This window comes from Danio rerio, chromosome 4 (assembly GCF_049306965.1).
Source record: "Danio rerio strain Tuebingen ecotype United States chromosome 4, GRCz12tu, whole genome shotgun sequence".
NCBI classification, from domain to species: domain Eukaryota; kingdom Metazoa; phylum Chordata; class Actinopteri; order Cypriniformes; family Danionidae; genus Danio; species Danio rerio.
The window spans coordinates 26,260,795-26,279,535 of record NC_133179.1 but is presented as its reverse complement, the minus strand read 5'-3'; the positions used below and the strand labels follow the sequence as shown (position 1 = coordinate 26,279,535).

The 18,741-nt window shown below is 34.9% G+C and overlaps 1 protein-coding gene across 1 annotated transcript; it reads right to left on the bottom strand.

Annotated features, from left to right (window-relative positions):
• Positions 1-5,120: 5,120 nt before the first annotated feature.
• acot14 (acyl-CoA thioesterase 14) lies at positions 5,121-18,741 on the bottom strand (the record flags this gene model as incomplete). The annotated part of the gene is given in 12 exon segments (NM_001030110.2): positions 5,121-5,869; positions 8,398-8,539; positions 12,726-12,806; positions 12,888-12,981; positions 15,045-15,127; positions 15,234-15,353; positions 15,500-15,664; positions 16,012-16,168; positions 16,318-16,417; positions 16,865-17,067; positions 18,064-18,154; positions 18,680-18,741. Coding segments are annotated over 11 exon segments (1,320 nt in total), but the record flags the coding sequence as incomplete, so codon positions are not given.

The following is an 18,741-nucleotide window of genomic DNA, read 5'->3' as shown; positions in this document are numbered from 1 at the left end:
AGGTTAACTAGGCAGGTTGGGGTAACTAGGCAAGTTATTGTATAAGGATGGTTTGTAGACTATTGAGAAAATATATAGCTTGGGGGCTAATAATTTTGACCCTAAAATGTTTTTTAAAAAATGAAAAACTGTTTTCATTCTAGCTGAAATAAGACTTTCTCCAGAGGAAAAAAATATTATAAGACATACTCTAAAAATGTTCTTGCTCTGTTAAACATCATTTGTAAAATATTTAAAAAAAGAAAGAAAAAAACAAAACAAAAGGGGGCTAATAATTCTGACTTCAACTGTATATGGTTAATATGCACTGTTTATATGCATAGCCTACAAAGACCACTGCAATTTAATTTAATGTTTTTGTAAATGAAAAAAATTATAATACAAAATTGGATCAGACAACGTAATATAATTAGTTGTAGCAGCCTATAGTAAGGTTTCTGTGACTTAAAAAAGTTGTGTAAAGTTGGTAATGTATATAAAGTTAAATCGAGTTTATAAAATAGATTTATTCATTCGTAATACTTTAAACATGTAAAAAATGTTCATGTGTGTACATCTGTATCTGTAATGTGTGGTGAAGGTACAAAAGGTTTAGGAATTTTCTGAATGAATGGATTTAAATAGTTCTTTATTCTGTAAACATGACATGCTTTAAAACCATATCAGTGGGTTCTCTCCTAGTTGTAAGTCAGTTAATTTGATTAAAATTATAATATATGATAAAATTAAAGTTAATTTATTTAAAAGTATGTGATGCCGGTATTTTTTGTTTGCGTGTTTTTAAAAAGTGTTAACCTACATAGTCGAGTTTTACACCATGAAATGGCTTAATTTTAATGGGATCCTACTGGATCCTGTTCCTAAACATATAAGACTTTTGTGTTTTATGTTCCAGTGTTTATTTTAATTGATATACTCGTGTGTGTGTGTGTGTGTGTGTGTGTGTGTGTGTGTTTGTTTGTTTGTGATTGAAAGACTGCAAGCTGTGTGAGTTTATGCAGACATTTTAGAGGTTATGTTTAGCTGCTGAGATCATTCAGAGACTTAATCTACTCAGGGAATGTTTTTCCCTTCACACACATTTTATTTCATGTCTGAAGAGATCTCATATGCAGCAATCCCAGCAGTGTGAAATTGGCTTGAGATATCATATGAGAGCCTCTGAAATAGTTTTAGTGGGACCACTGTTTTTCTTTTAAATTAAATTTCGAGCACTAAGCTTTTGATAGTGAAACGCATAATCATGGAATCCAGCTCAACCCAGAGAAAATAGATGCTCTATACGGACGGAGCTTTCTCGTCTATTTATTGACCCAAATCCACAATTGACTGAAATGTGAAAGCATCATGTCCCTGTGCACCTCCAGTTGATCCGACTGACCCAAAATTTGAGTTACCAAGATAATTGTGATGCGGTTTCTCACCATACATTGAGTTGAGAGAGCACCCTCCACGTCCTTGATGAAGACCTGTGAAGACAGAGCAAGTCCATAAAGTAAGATTTTTGTACTGCCGACCTGACCCTTATAAAAGCAACATGTCGAGGAAGGATCAACACATGGAAATACGTGTCCTGTCGGGTGAAATATATTTTTTTTCCCTGTTTTGATCTCGATGTGGCCGAGGAGTAGCTTAGAAAGCTAACTTATGCTGCCAACTTAGTCCTTTATCTAGTCAGGAGAAAGCCTGGTCTGCAGCAGTGTGGCTCTGTTAGGAATGCAGAAAACTTGAGCAGGAGCAATATCCTGTTACACAAAGCCTATGCCTGACATTTGTCATTTAAAACTAAATCACTTACTTCATAATGTTATATCTTAAATTTGCACCTTTTCATAATACTAAAACAAATCCATTGTATATTATTTTGTTTAAAATAAAGTTAGATCATGTATTCCTTTTCTTTTTTTATTTCATTTTAATCAAGCAGATAATAGGCAATAGTTAATATTACATTAAAAAAATACTATTAATAGAAAATAAGCAGAAAAAAGGCTATATTTACAAGCAAACACCAAAAAAAAATGGTCTAGTATGTCATGTTGTGAATGTCACACAACAATGTTGCTACATCCATTTGGTGTCTTACATTTCTATACTGTAAAATAGTGAGAATGTAGACACACAGCGTTATCTTTGTAAAAAATGCAATGCTGTAAACATGGAAAACTTGTCATTTTTTGAGAATGATTGATGTGTTTGTAATGTGATAAATTATAAGCTCAAGAAGTGTCACTGAAGCACTTTTGCTGTTAACCCAACTCCTTATTTGTCAAAACATCCCTGTTTTCAATCACCTAAATAAAAGAAAAACAATTTAAATGATTTAGAATAATATATTACATTAGGTATTAACAAGTGGCATGGTGGCTCAGTGGTAGTGGTATAGGTGAATTGAGTAAATAAATTTAGCCGTAGTGTATGAGTGTGTGTGTGAGAGATTATGGATGTTTCTCAGTACTGGGTTGCAGCTTGAAGGGCATTCGCTCTAGTGTCTATTGTGGGGGCAACCCATGAACTGTGTGGTGGACTCCGGAAGTAATAGATGCCATCAAGATGAAGGAGGAGTCCTACCAGGCCTGGAAAGTTCTATACCTTCTCTTGTGTGCTTGAGGATTTGCCTGTCCAGTCCACAGGTCTGATCTGATCTCTGTATGACCGGACCAGAAGTTTGCAGCTATAGGGAAGAAGTGGTCTGGATTGGAGACCATGGAATTTAATGCAGATGTCCTGTTGGCTTTATCAGATCAGGATCTGCAGCGTGCGCTGGGATGGTTTGCTGCCAAGTGTGACGCAGCAGGGATTAGAATCAGCACCGAGGCCATGGTGCTTGACTGGAAAAAGGCGGCTTGTCATCTCCAGGTTAGGTCGTCTCCGGCTTAGTCCCTTTATTAATCCGGGGTTGCCACAGCGGAATGAACCGCCAACTTATCCAGCACTTTTTTACGCAGTGGATGCCCTTCCAGCCGCAACCCCTCTCAGGGAAACATCCACACACACATTCACACACACTACGGACAATTTAGCCTACCCAATTCACCTGTACCGCATGTCTTTGGACTGTGGGGGAAACCAGATCACCCGGAGGAAGCCCACGCGAAGGCAGGGAGAACTCCACACAGAAACGCCAACCGAGCCGAGGTTTGAACCGGCGACCTTCTTGCTGTGAGGCGACAGCACTACCTACTGCGCCACTGCCTCGCCCCCAGCAGTTCAGGTATCTTAGAAAATCTTACAAATCTACATTACTACTCTCACTTATTGTCATGAATCTTGATTACAAGTAGCTGAAATGAGCTTCTTTTGCAGGGTTCAGGAATTCTGTCACTCACGGGGAAGAGCTGCTTCTTCTTCACCAAATGAGAAAAGCCAGCTAAGGTGGCTCTGACATCTTTTTCTGATGCCTCATAGACACCTTCCTGGGTAAGTGTTCCTCCAGAACATACTAGAGGTAATATACTTGAGGAGACTATGTCTGTATGCTTGTCTGGGAACACTTTGGGATCCATCTAGAGGAGCTGTAGAAAATGTCTGGGCAGAGGAAAGTCTGGGGTTCATTCTGTTGGACATTCAATTTCCTTTTAAATTAATAAATAAAATTGTTTTATTTTAAATATACACAAATACATTTATATTTAAAAGATTAAATTACAACCCCCTCATATCTTTTTATGATAAACTGTCATTTTACAATGTCACAAGCAAAACTAAATGTTATGGTGATACATTTTCTGATTTATATAGTGAAAACACACTCAACTGTTTCGTTAACCCTTGTTTGCTGTTGAGGATATAGATTTTGAGTCCTAATTTGGCCGCAACTTTCTGTTTTTCAGTAAGTGGAATGATTTTGGTGACAAACCTTATTTTGACACCTATTTTTAAAATGCTTTTATTATAATTAATTATTGTTCGTGACCATTTTTTGTCCAGTTGATTTTTATTATAATGCAATTTTTTTCTTGCAAAGCCATGACACCATGCATTCTTGATTGTTGCTGGTTTTCCCTGTTTGCAAGAAGTGAACATTTTAGTTAAAATATAAAATGTTTACTGTTGATCATTTGCAGTGTGAAAAAGGTGTAGTTTCTGCCATCTATAAGGAGTATGTGGGTGTGTGAGAGAACCCTTAGCAAACTTATTTTGATGTGTCTGAGAAAATCAAAATAAGCAGCTCAGCTTTCTAAACATAGTAAACATAGTAAGTCTTTATGCACACACTATAATCTGCTGCTACACTACAGAATTCCATATAAAAGCCAGAAACTTTTTTGTACAAGCCTATCTAAAGGATTAATGTTGCCAACTGATGATTAATACCAAAACATAGTTTTCAACCTATCAAGACGTATGCTGTGATCGACAGTGTCAAATAAAGCACTTAGATCAAGCAATACCAGCACTGTTTGTTTGCCTGAATCTGTATTCAGTGGAATATCATTGATTTATGCGCTCTCTGTACTATGAACTAGATTGAAAATTGTCTAAACATCCCTTTAAGAACTCATTAACCTGGTTAAAACAACTTTTTAAATAATTTTGCCAATGACAGGGAGATTTGAAATCGATCTCTAGTTGTTCAATAAGGTGTTATGTAGGTTGCTTTTTTTAAAAAGATGTTTAACAACTACAGAATTTTATAATTATTTTAGGGGGTTTTCTCTTTATTTATAAAAGGCCAGTAGATATTTCAGACAGGAAAGCATTGGGAACAGAGAGAAGGGAATGATCGGCAAAGGACCTCAAGTTGGGAATTGAACTCGGGTCGCCATGAGCACGACAGTGCTATATGTCAGCCCACAGTACTACTAGGCTATTGTCGCTGACAACAATTACAGTTTTAAGGGAGTTTGAAAAAGTCTCAGAAAGAAGTGAAGCATTTACCACTTTTAGGAGATCTGTTTCTAAACAATTTAATCGTTTTAAAAAATTATGTGTGGAGTGTGTCAGATCTTCAGGTTAATGTTTTCATAACCTGTACGATCTCTTTCAAAATTGTACCACCAATTGCCATGACTTAAGAGGTTGATCCTGTCTGATGTCAGCATAATTTGGCTGATTGGATGAGCTGATTGCCTTTCTGATATTATCTCATCAGTAAAGAAATGTGCAAACTCTTTGCATTTACAACTCATACAAGTTAATTATTCAATATTTAATTACATCCATAAATACTATGACAGTCACTCATTCAGCGATTCACCATAAGTACAAATAAAACATACTTCTGTTATAGCAAAAACTTTCAAATTCATCCAAATTATTTCAAATCTTCTGGATTGCATACATAATTTCCTGTTTAAAACACTCACAATCATTATACTCACTTTAGAAAATAGACATTATTGTTCTCCAACTAAATTAGATGAAATAATCTCAAATTATTATTTATGCTTTTATTTTTAAGCTGAGGTAGATTGTTGTTACAGAAGCAGAAAATGTAGTATCAAAATTAAGGCTAAGTATCTTTCTCTACAAACAAAATCTAATACATTTATTTGGCAATGTTACCACAACCATGTAATGACTCGTTTCTTTATACATATATAATTATTACAATCATTAATAATGCATTATGACATGTGTCTGCTACAAAAGTATTACTTAAAAATATACTTTAGATCCTCTTTTATTCAATACAAGTACCAAAGTGAAATGTAACATCAAGTACTGGCAGCATCATCATTGCATTTAACAGCATTTTGAAATATAGTTGGTCATACTTTACAGCACAGTTTCAAATGAAGGAATTACAGTTTGGCCTTAACGTTTGAACTGTAGAGGTGCTCTTGTAAAAATGCTAAAATCTTCTTCCATGAGTCCTCTTGAGCGTATGCATGTGGTTTAGTTTGTCCACCCCACAGCATGACAACTGCAGAAAAAACAAAACAACATTCAGATGTAAATTCAAACAGATACATGCACATTTGAGAAGAATTAAAGAGACAAATGATTTAAAAATTAATAGTTGACATCATTCACTCTCCTTCCACATGTTTCAAAACTGTACGAGTTTCTTTATTCTGTTGTACGCAATAGATTATATTTTGGGGAATGCAGTGGTGGACAAAATACAAAAATTAGTCACTTAGTACAAGACAATTAAAGTAAATCAGCACAGATCAGTCAGCCAAATAAAATATTACTCCAGTAGAATTATAAAGTCCTCCTTCTCAATAGTACATGAGTCAAAGTACATAAGTACTTGATTTTTAATTTATTAATTAAAGTGAAACATTAAGTGAAATTGTGAAACCACATTCACAAGCTGAAACCCATTGGGATCAGTTTGTAAAATCAGTGAATCATTTACTAGAGACACTCTGTACAGATCATTTGAAAATGTGTTTTTTATTGGAAACTCACTCAGTACAGGTCATTTGAATCTGTTAATCATTTACTGGATACTCACTGTGTATGTATCAATTGAATAAGTAAAATCCTTGACTGGACAGTCACTATTAACGCATCATTTGAATCTTTGAATCATTTACTAGAGACTCGCTCTGAATAAATCATTTGAATTAGTAAGTGATCTCATAGGACTCATAAATAGATATCATTCCAACTCACAAATTAATTGTTTAGTGCAATTTGTGTTTACCAGAAGAAATAAACTCTGTGTTTTTGGACTTCTGGAGGTATAGTAAATGGTGAGCAAATTTTGTGAAATATACCAATTTAATCCACCTTTTTCAATTGTGCCATAACGCTTTGTGTGAATTATTGAAGTAACTTCCATTAAACTATAAAATATAAAGTGTATTATTTAAGTGTATTATTACTTGCAGCAGGATCATAAATAGCCCAGCCTGGAAATCTCACAAGAAAACACAACTATTTAAGGTTTTGGCTGTATAGTGGCTAATTCGTTTGAATTAAATCATACGAAAATGTGCGAATTTAAAAAGGAGGTGTCGCATCCAACTCTGCTTCTAAACCCAACCGTCATTAGGGATAAGCAAATCATATTAAAATGGTACAGATTAGATTGTCTGAATTCATATGAATTAACCATTAAAAGTTATGAATTGCCATCAGATTGTGTTGCAATAATACTAAAAAGTCTTTCCACAGCTATATTATAGACTGAGGGGCCATTTACATACGTTTTCAGGCAGAATGCAATAACTTTATGGATTTTGTCAGTTAATTTAACTGCATTTTGGGGACTGAAAATGCATACAATTTAAAATGGAAGTTTTTGAGACCACCACCATTTTATTGATTTTAAAGAGAAGGGTGACTTCATCATACTTAAGAAGGGAGGCACACATGGCAATTTTGTTAGTCGAGTTTCAGTGGTGTAAAGTAACAAATTACAAATACTCAAATTACTGTAATTAAGTTTTTCTTCAGTAGTTTTAAAAATGTGTACTGGTATGGGTACTTTTACTCCACTACTTTCCTTCAACCTGCAGTCACTATATATTTTTTTGTCTATGGGGATTCGAAAAATCAGTCTAGTGCTTCCTGTCCAATCAAAATCACACAAAGGTTGGTAAATTGCATCATAATGAACTACATAAAGACATGGGTGGTTTTTAAATGCAGCAAACCTTTTTGAAGCATTAAAAGTGTGCAAGAAGATGTCCAACATTTTTACACGCAGTGACCCAGACTGTTCAGATGCATGTCACTGATGAAAAGATGACAAATGTTTACTTTATAATGACCGAAATGGTCTTAAACACCCAGCAGGCACAAGACGTCAACATAATGTCGTGGGGACATTGCAATTTGTTTGCTAGGCAATAAGTAAATGCACTACAGAATATTACGTTTACACACATCTACAAGCGTTTACAGGGTAAAACTCACTACTCTTGACTATTTTTGAAAGGGCTAAGTAATAGCACTTTTACTTGAGTATGATTTTTAAGTACTCTTTCCACCACTTTAGAGTTTGCTAATGCAACGTGGATTTACTTCACCAATATTACATTCCACAGCAGATACGCTTCATTTGTAAATATCAAATTCTAAATGCATACCAATACCCTAAGCTGCTGCAGACATGTTATCCCTTTCCTATATGTACTGTTTACTAAAAAGATGACAATGGCAAAAACTGGCTGGGCATATGTAATACAGAATATTTGGTCATTTTTGCAGAGATTTGATATTTGTAAATTCATATTATCCTGGCAATGTTGTGCATATGAGAACAGTATGAAATGCAACAGAAAACTATTAAATTTATGGCATTATCATGTAAATGTAGCCTTAGAGTATATTAAATATCATAACACAGCCTTATTATTTAAAAGTTTCAGTTTATCTCAATGGAAGTTACCCAATCCGAAAGTGCAGCTCCTAATTTAATGTAGACGTCATGAGAGTAAAATGGTGGATATGAAAAAATGCAAATAGATGCAACAACGGATTACACATGCTTACCTTTCTTCTTCGTGTCATACAGGATGAAGTTACTTGCTCTGAAGTGAGGTGTGTATGGAGGTTCAATCAGATGACCAGCATCAGGGTATGTCAAGACCGTCAGCAGGTGTCGATTTCCTGCTTTCTCCATTATCATCTCAATCTGTGAGTAAATGAATCATATCAAGGCTCTAATTTAATTCAAATGTGTGAACAGTACATAGTTAACTGATATTTAAAAGGTAAAATGCCATGCGAGTCAATGGTAAACAGAACTTTTTTGGGTACCAACATTCATCAGAATATCTCCTTTTGTTTTTGTGAGTTAAAAAAAATAGAAAGCCTGTTAAAAGTGAACTTGAATAAAAAAAGGTTTAATGTTTTGCTTAAATGGCATTGAGATTAAATCTTTTAATGGGAATAAAAAACTCACTTGGAACAAGTCAATTGTGAGTAAATGATAGCAGAATTTTCATTTTTGAGTCAACTGAATTTTTGTTAACCCTTTAACAAAAATTGATCAAAACAGCAAAATTATCACAACAAAAAGGAAAATCCACCAGGGTATATCTACATTTCTAAGTTTTGATTAACGTTTAATTATCTAATCAAAGAGAAAATATATTACAGAAATATCAAATATTTACAAACAAAAAATTGGTCTACTGTCCTTTGTTAATATTGCCATATATTATCCTATATATTACTATTATTATACTATTATCATTATATTATATTGCATTTTAAGGTTTCATACACAATCAACCTTTAATCAAGCCTTGGCTATTAAATTTCATGGAATATAACATTTATTCCAGACATTGAAAGTCAGAGAAATCTATATATTTTTTGTCCAAGTCATGGAATATCAGAGTGTTTTTTTGTCATTTTAAATTTAACTTACTTCATATTAGACATACACCAATTGATTGGGTTGGGTCGATAGACGATGCAATCATCGTCCATCGCTGATGGCCAATAGATATCACGATGCTGAGTCAGCACCGCAGTCCTCTACCCCACCCTTGTCACAGCAGCAACCCGCTCGCGAAAAAATATACACGGCCTCATTTAAACTAAAACGCCTTAGTTTTAAAATGGCACGTCCACACTGGCGTTTTACTGAGCTCCAGCAGTCAGCCGGTGCTTTGAGCACAAAACCCCGGAGAGCAGTGCACGTTGGACACTTTATCAAGGATGTACCGCTGGATCGTGTCTCACTATCATTGTTAAACGTGATATTTAATTCATCTCGTCTTTATCTAAAGACTCTTCGGTCTTTTGAATCTATCAGGTAATGTGTCACAGTGTCAGTGCACTGCTTTAATCTTTCGCTTTCACGCTTGTACTCAGTTTTTTTTTTGGAAACCTCAGATACTGTTGGTTGGTTTCGTTTGGTTGTGCACCTTTTATTGCTAACCAAGTTTGTTGACGCCATTATAACAACACAGATCACTCTGCCTGTTTATGTCAGAGTCCCACAGAAAATGTGATTGAACAAGTGGTAATTCGCGTGTAGCTTATCTTTATTTATTTATGATTTGGGTATGGGAAAAACAAAGACCATGTGGGTCAGGTAATTGAAATGGTAGGCTACAAATAATTAATTTGTTGTGAATTAATTAATCATTAATGAATGCCTACAATGACGATGCCATCGTCCATCGCGATGTTTTAAATTAGACATGGTACGATGCCCAATCGTTCGACATCGCCCAACCCTACCAATCGATCAGCCAGAGACCAGAATCAGCTGATTTTTCACATGGTTGGCTTCTCAGCTGGTTGTTGAAACAACACGAAATGTAAAAAACTAATAAAATACGTTATTTTATTAGTTTTTACAAATTTAAATCGATTGAGCAAAAGACTGTTAATTGTGTTGTTTCAGCTCATTTTAAGTTAGTTTGAACAAACAGCAAATGTAATTTGAGTGTATTTGATTTAGTTTGTGTACCTGAATATTGCTCCATCAGGCACAATAATCTTTATATTATTTTGTAGTGTGTGCTATGCAGCAGTTATCATATCTTGCAGTGTGCGCACATTTAAGATTTGAGGTAATAACATCGCCATGATGGTCAAAACAAGTTCATTCAGTATTAAATGTCAATCTTGTATGCATATCACATTAGCCTGCAGTGAAACAAATCAGACAGACTTTGAAAACGGTTACACCATGCATGCTGAGTGAGTATCAAATATTGTTCCATTACGAACATATATTCGTGAGGAATGAGAGACATTTGAATAGCTTTTAATAAACACAACTTGTCCTGTGTTGTTTTAACGAATGCCATTACCATCTGTGTTGGATGTATTAATTTGTTTGCATATTTTAAGATTTTTTCATATTCTAAATAAAATTAAAGAATTTAAAAATTTAACTTTTTTTTTCACCCTAACGGCACAATAAAGGCTAAAGAACTTAATTCGTAGATTTGTTTCATTTTTGCAGCCTAGGGCTATGCTTCTCACCATGTATTGTATCTTTTCTAAAACATACAGTATAGTGTAAAAGCATGCTTTTTACTAAGAAAACCTAAACAACCAAACAAAATGATATTTTAATTGAACACATCACATAAGGTGTACACACACAGTACCATCCTATCTAGTATTGTATAAAGGCAAAGCTGAAAATCTATGGTTAAAGGCCGCAGGCGCACTTAATACTTCTGCAGCGACAACAAACATGGCGGCAGAGGGAACATAGGCTACGTTCAAACTGCAGGCAAATGTGGCCTGAATCAGATTTTTTTGCCCACATGTGACTCAGATCTGTTTATGTCTTGAACAGCTCAAACCGCATGGAATCTGATCATTTCAATTCAGATTTGTGCCACTTTCAGTAGTATTTTTGTAGTATTAAATCAGGCACATATCTGATGTTTTGTAATCCGACCGCAGTGAAAATGGTTTTGTAGGATTTCATGTGACTTTTACATAATCTTTGAGTGACATGAGTCTTCATTCTAAGCTGCAAACATCATCTACTCCTCAGCAGCATTCTAGAATTGCACCACAGAAAGTTGGTTGTTCGTTTTGAAAAAGATTATTGAAGGCAAAACTGGTGCTTGTTAGCCAATCTAGTTTGGGGCACGGGTTGATCGCAAAGCTGAAGAGCGTGGGGGAGTGTTGTGAATAGAGGATTTGTGTTTAAAGAAAGGAGCACTTTCATTTTAAGGATGAACTTTCAGAGTGAAAAAAGGGCAGGTGCTCAAGCACCCAAACCCCCCTTCTGCACATGCCTGTTGTTTATAACGAAGTGAACTGAAATAACTCTGCAAACAGAGATAAACCAACTCCACCTTCACAGTTCTGCAGTCTGCGGCTGCTCATTAACCCTTGATGAGTTCACTACACCAGTGATCCTAAAAAACGCACATCGTGATTGTCAAAAATCACAAATGATTTCAATCTCAGCATTTTCAATCACAAGAGGCTTATTTCAGGTTTCAAATGGCAAAATACACATTAGTAGTAGCAGGACAACCCTTTGCAGTTCATGAATTACACCACAGTTGTCTGTGGAAAGGGCAATAATCATATTAAGCATAATCTCACAACGTGCTTCCTACAGTACACACATTAGTTTTCGGTCACTCAATGACTGTGATCTGTTCACACTGGAAATCTGATTTGAGCACTTAGCCTCGCATTGTGAACATAGACATATTAAAGTGGTGACATCTGTATACTCCCAGACAACTATAAATCACTGTTTATTTCACTTGCATATGTGCTCCTTTTTATCAAACTTCTGACTGGTTTATTACAATTTATGGAGACGCTCACCTTTACAAAAATCAAGTTTAGGATAATCCATTAATTTGGTGAAATTATCCTCAATATCGCAATATGCACTGCAGAAAAATAAATTATTGCAATGACATTTTTTTTCCAGTATCGTGCAGCCCTACTCACTACACTGTGCTTCCACACCAGTGGAAACATGACATTACGGGGGATGAAGTGTTCAAATTAAGTCAACGCAAAGATGCAATTAGACATCCTGGGGTGCTATTTGCACAAATGAGGCGCAAATTATGCGAATAACACGCACGATTGAGCGTTTCAGGCAAATCAAAAAATACAGAAAAATATTAGTAATGGATATTTTTTTTATAGTGTGGCCAAAATTTGCGAGAAATCTGCATCAGTAAAAATTGCAAGGTCCTCTAAATATTGCAGCATTTAGCATTCGCAGAATCAAACAATTCTGGAGGCACTGCTTAAATCAGCTTTTTGGTCAGTGAAAGTCATGGAATTTCACATGACTTGGAGTGGCAACTTTAAAATAAATAAACTAATTAATTAACATGCATACAAGCATACAAATGACTCACGTCTTCAGCAGATTCAACAGTAGGCCAATTCTGATCATCAGTTCCATTTACCAACAAAAGAGGACACTTTATTCTCCCAACCTGAAAAGATAAAACACAACTGATGTTTACGAAAAGAAAAGAAAAAAACTGAAAAGAAAAACATACTGAAGTCAGACTTACGTCTACTTTGAGAGCTGGGTCTGAGGGAATCGGCAAGAGCATGTCTCTGTGTATTAAGTGGTTGTCCTCATTCACTGGCACTTTATCCACAAGACTGCAATGAACATTCACATTTTGTGTTGCTGTTTATTCAATGTCATTCACTGTAAGTGCCTGATATGAGAGGATTTATTCACTTTCTGAAAGAATACTACACAACAAAAACATTTAATACCATTAAATGTTTAATTAGCAAGACAAATCAGTTCATTAGTTGCTTATATCTGTTAAATTTACTGGTTAATCAATCTGTACACACACAAAATGAAAATTAAATCTGCTATTTGAGTTCACTCAAACACTCAGAATACTAAATATGATTATTTTAATACTGTGGATATTAAGAACTATTATAGAATTATATAAGTCAGATATTACAAAGTTACTTTTTTTTGTTAAAAATGCTTGTCGTGATATTTTAAAAATCCAAATTTTGTTTTGTGGATCTGCTAAAGAGGTTTTTATGCATTCAAATGTAAAAAAAAAAAAAACATTTTGTTTTCTCATAATAGACTAGTGTATCATCTAATTTCTCAAAGTGTTTCAAATGATCTCTCTAAACTCCTTCATTTGGAAAAGTACACTCTTCTCTGACTGGACAGATGGTCTAATCTATTCTGATTGGTTTTCTGCTGACAACGCATTGAAAATCAAATGCCCAATACTATATCTTAAAGGTTCAATAGGTGATTGTCTTCATAAACATTTTTGTTGTGCTGGTTGAAAGTCTCTTCACGTTACAATAGTAATAATTCAAGTAAATTATTTAAAGGATTAATATGAATTTTATATTCTGGATATGCATTATATGACTAAAAAATGGCAGGCAAACAACATCAGGCTGGCAATCTTTCTGTAAAACTGGCAGGCAAACAACATCAACCAGACCTTCTTTCTGTAAGACAGGGTCGGTGTGGGACTCCTTTTCAGCCCTGGAGTTTCAAGCCTTAGACTGGCCCACCTCAGTTCACGACTGACTATATTAAAATAACGTCATTTTCAATTCAGTTTCTAATGACACCATCACGTCTTTTCAAGAACACAGCTGCTTTAGAACAGTATTATATGTCTTAACAATAAAAATAAAAAATAAATAAATAAATAAATTACTCAAGTGAGGTTTGAACTTGGGTCAGCGTAATGCAACATGCTGACCACTGGATCCCAACGGCGCTGTTACGCTGGTGCGTTTGGAATAAAAATAAATATTGCACTAGTTATCAGCTAGACTTAACCACAGTATTACTTTCTATTGATGGCTTAATCTTTTTCTACCCTTTTTAGATTTCTGATCAAGTTATGTCAGGTTTATTAATGTAGTGAATCATCTGATTTTCATTGAGTAGATGTAATCATTAATATGAATTATTAGAATTCTTATATTCACTAAGGTGCTGCTGTTTGGGGTCGAATGATAGTTACATCATCATTAACCTGCAGGCTGCATTTTGCTCACGGGGCTGCATAAAAATAAATAAAAATAGTGGAGCTGTGGCGAAATAATGAATAAAAAGAGAGGCTATGGTCAAAAAAATAAATATATGAAAAAAGTGCGACTGCTGAGAGTGCAAGCAGCTAGGGACACCAGCCCTTGCTGCCAAAAACACCTGACTGGCCAACCGGGAATTCTCCCGGTCTGGAGGCAACTAAGTAGTTCAAACTGAAGAATATTTAGACTGAATATTCAGCATTTACAAGTTTAGTTAATTTTGACTGACATGACATAAGAAAGTAATAATGTTATAAAACAGCAGAGTTGTATGAAAGCAATTGATGCATGTCCAAAAGTATTTGCAATTTGTTGGGAGGAATGAGAAACTGCTACTATGATGTGCACAAATGACTAATTGTTTTGAGAAATAGAATAAATATTTAGCTTAACAAAATGTTTTGTCACTATCTGCTCCCAGCAGCTTGTTCCAAGCTCCGATTGTTGGCTTAATGGTCCTAAATAGCTATCACTAGCTACATCACTATAGTGGATGACTAGTAATCGTAGCAAAAGCAAAGCAAAATAATGCTTAGCAAATAATAATAATTATATGCTAATACAATTAATGCATGACAAGAAAGCACAAAGCAAACACATCAAAACTTTAGGGAATAAGATCCACTTACCCTGTGAAGTCCTCAATGACTTTGAAGAGGCATTTATCAACAGGAACCACATGACTTCCACTGATACACACACAACACTGGGGCTACAAGCAAAACTACATGTTTAAAAAAGTAAAATTACATTCAACAATAAGAAAAGCTACGAATGTAGATACTGTACATATAAAATGTATATTTGGGCAAGTAAACCTTAATGACTCTGGAGTAGGCAGTCATACTGAATGTGATGGCACTTCCAAAACTCAACCCTAGCATTGCCATCTTGTCCTTCTGTACTAATGGATGATTTTGCAAGATCTGGTATGCTTTCTACAGGAACACACATATACACATAATTACAAAGTTAAAAAAGACCTGGCTAAGTGGGAAACGCACACAAAATACATTGATAATGAAATTAAACTACAAAAGCTGATCCAAGGAAGCAGGATCAGCACTGAAGCAGAAGCATTTACCTCAAAGTATGTATTATTAACATCAGTCAATTTCAGCATTGCTGGAGCGAGGTATTCAAGTGCCATACATGCAAAACCATGAGATGCAAGCAGAGCAGAGCGATATTCAATCAATCCACCACCTCCTCCCCATAGGTCCAGCACTCCTGGATATGGCCCAGAGCCTAAAAAAGACACACAGCAGATTATTTGCAAACTAATTAAAAAAATTAAAGTTCATTTACAGAAATATGATCAAATCTGGCAAAATACAACTTCTGATTTTTGCATGTCATGCCCTATCACCAACTCATATAACTTGCATGTACAAATTATGTGGCCTGTTGATTCCTTCAAATTAAAAAGAAATTCCGACAGGCTTTATTTCAGTTGACAGCTTTGGTATTTAAGTGGCACCAAACAAACAAACAAAAAAGCAAATCTGGATTTTGGTACCAAACCAACCTTTTCACTCTGACAATCTTGCCTTTCGTAAATATCACCAAACAAAGAAATAAATACATCTTATACATCTCTCTTATGTCCACCCTCTGTACACCTGGTGCCATGTACCAGCGCTCTGTGACAGTCCTGGCCAGCGCAGAGGTCTGACTGAATCCTTGAGACAGATGCCCACTGTAGACTGATATGTTAACTACCATCGGTGTGAGTACATTCTTCTTGCGCAACCTTCAATAAAAACAGACGAAGGAAAACAAAGAGAAAGTATAGGAATAAACATGACTTTTGCCTCTCAATTTGAATTAATTTGCGAAAGGCGTATTTAAACTCTGTAAAACCCACTACAGTAAATCCACCATCATTCTACAATAACTTACCTGAGAGCAGGTCTACTTCCTGGTACAGGCCTTAGGCTCCACAGCAAACCCATCTGCTCTGTGCCTTCATACGTGCCTCCCAAACTTACATCATTTGCCACTATTTCAACAGGATTTATACAAATGTCATTCATTGCACTTTTTGGTGTCCAGCTGGAAAATCTAAATTAAATTAAATGAAAATCTAAAACTAAATCCTTACTTTAATATGATCTTTAAATAGTCAAACAGGTTATTTATCATAACATAAGTTTGTGCCACTATTTTAACAGGATATATGTAGTCATAATGTCATACATGGATTCTGGACCGTTGTTTTAGGTTATTAATGTTCAATTCTTATTAGGTAGATGGATGGATGGATAGATGGATAGATGGATAGATAGATAGATAGATAGATAGATAGATAGATAGATAGATAGATAGATAGATAGATAGATAGATAGATAGATAGATAGATAGATAGATAGATGGGTCATTTTTTTCATGGAGTATGTTTACATGTGTTCAAATTTTAAAGAATCATGCATCAGATTGTTGTACACACCTGTTACTTTTCCATGTTTATCACTGATATAGTGTCCAAAAGCCTCCCAGAAGTCCTTATCTTCAGACTGATGTAGAGAGTGTAGCGTTACCTCTTGATTGGGCAGTAAATTCCTTATGATAATCTGAATTTTCTCGTCCACCATTCCTCGACATGGCTGAACAGTTAACAGAGGACATCTCCTACTCTCAGTGCTCACAGTTCTAGAGATAAATAAATGAAAGGCAGCAACGTCTTGTTTGCAAGTCTTGTTTCTGTTAAGAATACACTTCCATTCACATATTGGTTTCTATTAGTGGCTGATATGTTTAATAATATAAATTAAAACTAACTTTAAGACATTAAAAATTATTTAAAAAGCTAAAAAGTAAAAAAAATATTTGTGACTGAGTCATTGATTTACATACAAAACAATTCAGTGAAAAGTTCAGACATTTTCTATGGAGTAGGCATGGGCCAGTATACGATTCTGATGGCCTGATAACCCTGGATAAAAATATTACGATTTTACGGTATTGTGATTATTGCTCTGAAATATATTATTTTTAAATCGGAGTAAAAAAATAAAACTATTTTCAGCTTTGAACACATAATATTTTGTTTTGAGAAACCTTTAAACTATTTAGGAACAGTAAACATTTCAGGATAAATAATTCAAATTAATCATTGTCTTCTGCTGTCTTCATTTGTCTCAAAAACAGAGATTTCTTTACAGCTCAAGATCGTTGGATATCTTTTTTGCTGATATGCTGTTGTCCTAAAAAATACATTGACTTTTCTAAACCTTGAAAACGGTTCTTGTCCCATGCCTACTCATGAGCATGCCAACACATGTTATGTCAAAATTGTCATTGAATAAATCAACAATTCTTAATTGTTTTTCCCTCATTAACCTTGCTTCGGAAGTCACATGTAGGCAAGGCGGGCCACTTTTTTTAAAACATCTGTGGCTATCCTTTTGTGTCCTTTTTGAAACTGACACACTAATAGCTATTCAGTGGCTAATACACATTGCTGTCTATTAATAATTGTCATAGACTAGAAAGGCAAAATCCACAAGCTTTACAGCAAATGGCACATTTCTTTTGTGTTAGTCACAAACTATATAGGTTACGGTCATTAAAAAAATCTGTAACAGAAAAAACATTGAATTTTGTTTACTTTTTATAAGAAGTAAATAAAATAAATTTCTACGTTACCTAACTGGTGCTAACATGATGAAACGTCCAACAAGGGTAGACCAGCGTTTCATTTGTGAAAATAAACTGATTACAGTAAATCAAAATATTCCTGAAAAGAAAAAAAAAGTTAAATAAATGAAAAAACTTTTCAACATAGCGATGTGTAAAAGGAAATAAAATAAACATTGTAGCACGCAACTTTTTGTAAGACCTAGACGGAAGTGTTTAAAACTACTAAATGTATCAAGCTTAAGTCCAAATGATTGAAATATGTAACCTTGACGAAATTAGAGTTAAAACAATATAATTTTACTGTTGTCGTCTGCTGCGGTTCAGCAAGGGCTACTGCTGATGACGAAACATTACCTTTGACACGCATGTTTATGTCCTTACATAGGCAAAGGTATTTGTTTTAACTCTTTCAGGAGTTGGGACATACATGTTTAACTAAATTATTTCTATTCCGATAAACTATAAATCGTAGTTTAACGTGTTGTTTTGTTGTTGGGGAGACAGATCAAAACAACTGCAAAACAAGCCCACCACCATCACAAAGGTAACTTGTAGAAGTACTACAGTGATAGATTTTAGTGAATGGGGATATTATTAAATGACAACATAACTAGTTTCGTACCCAATCGATGTCGTTCCTGTTTTGGTGTTGTTGATACTCCCAGGCAAATCGCACACCACTTC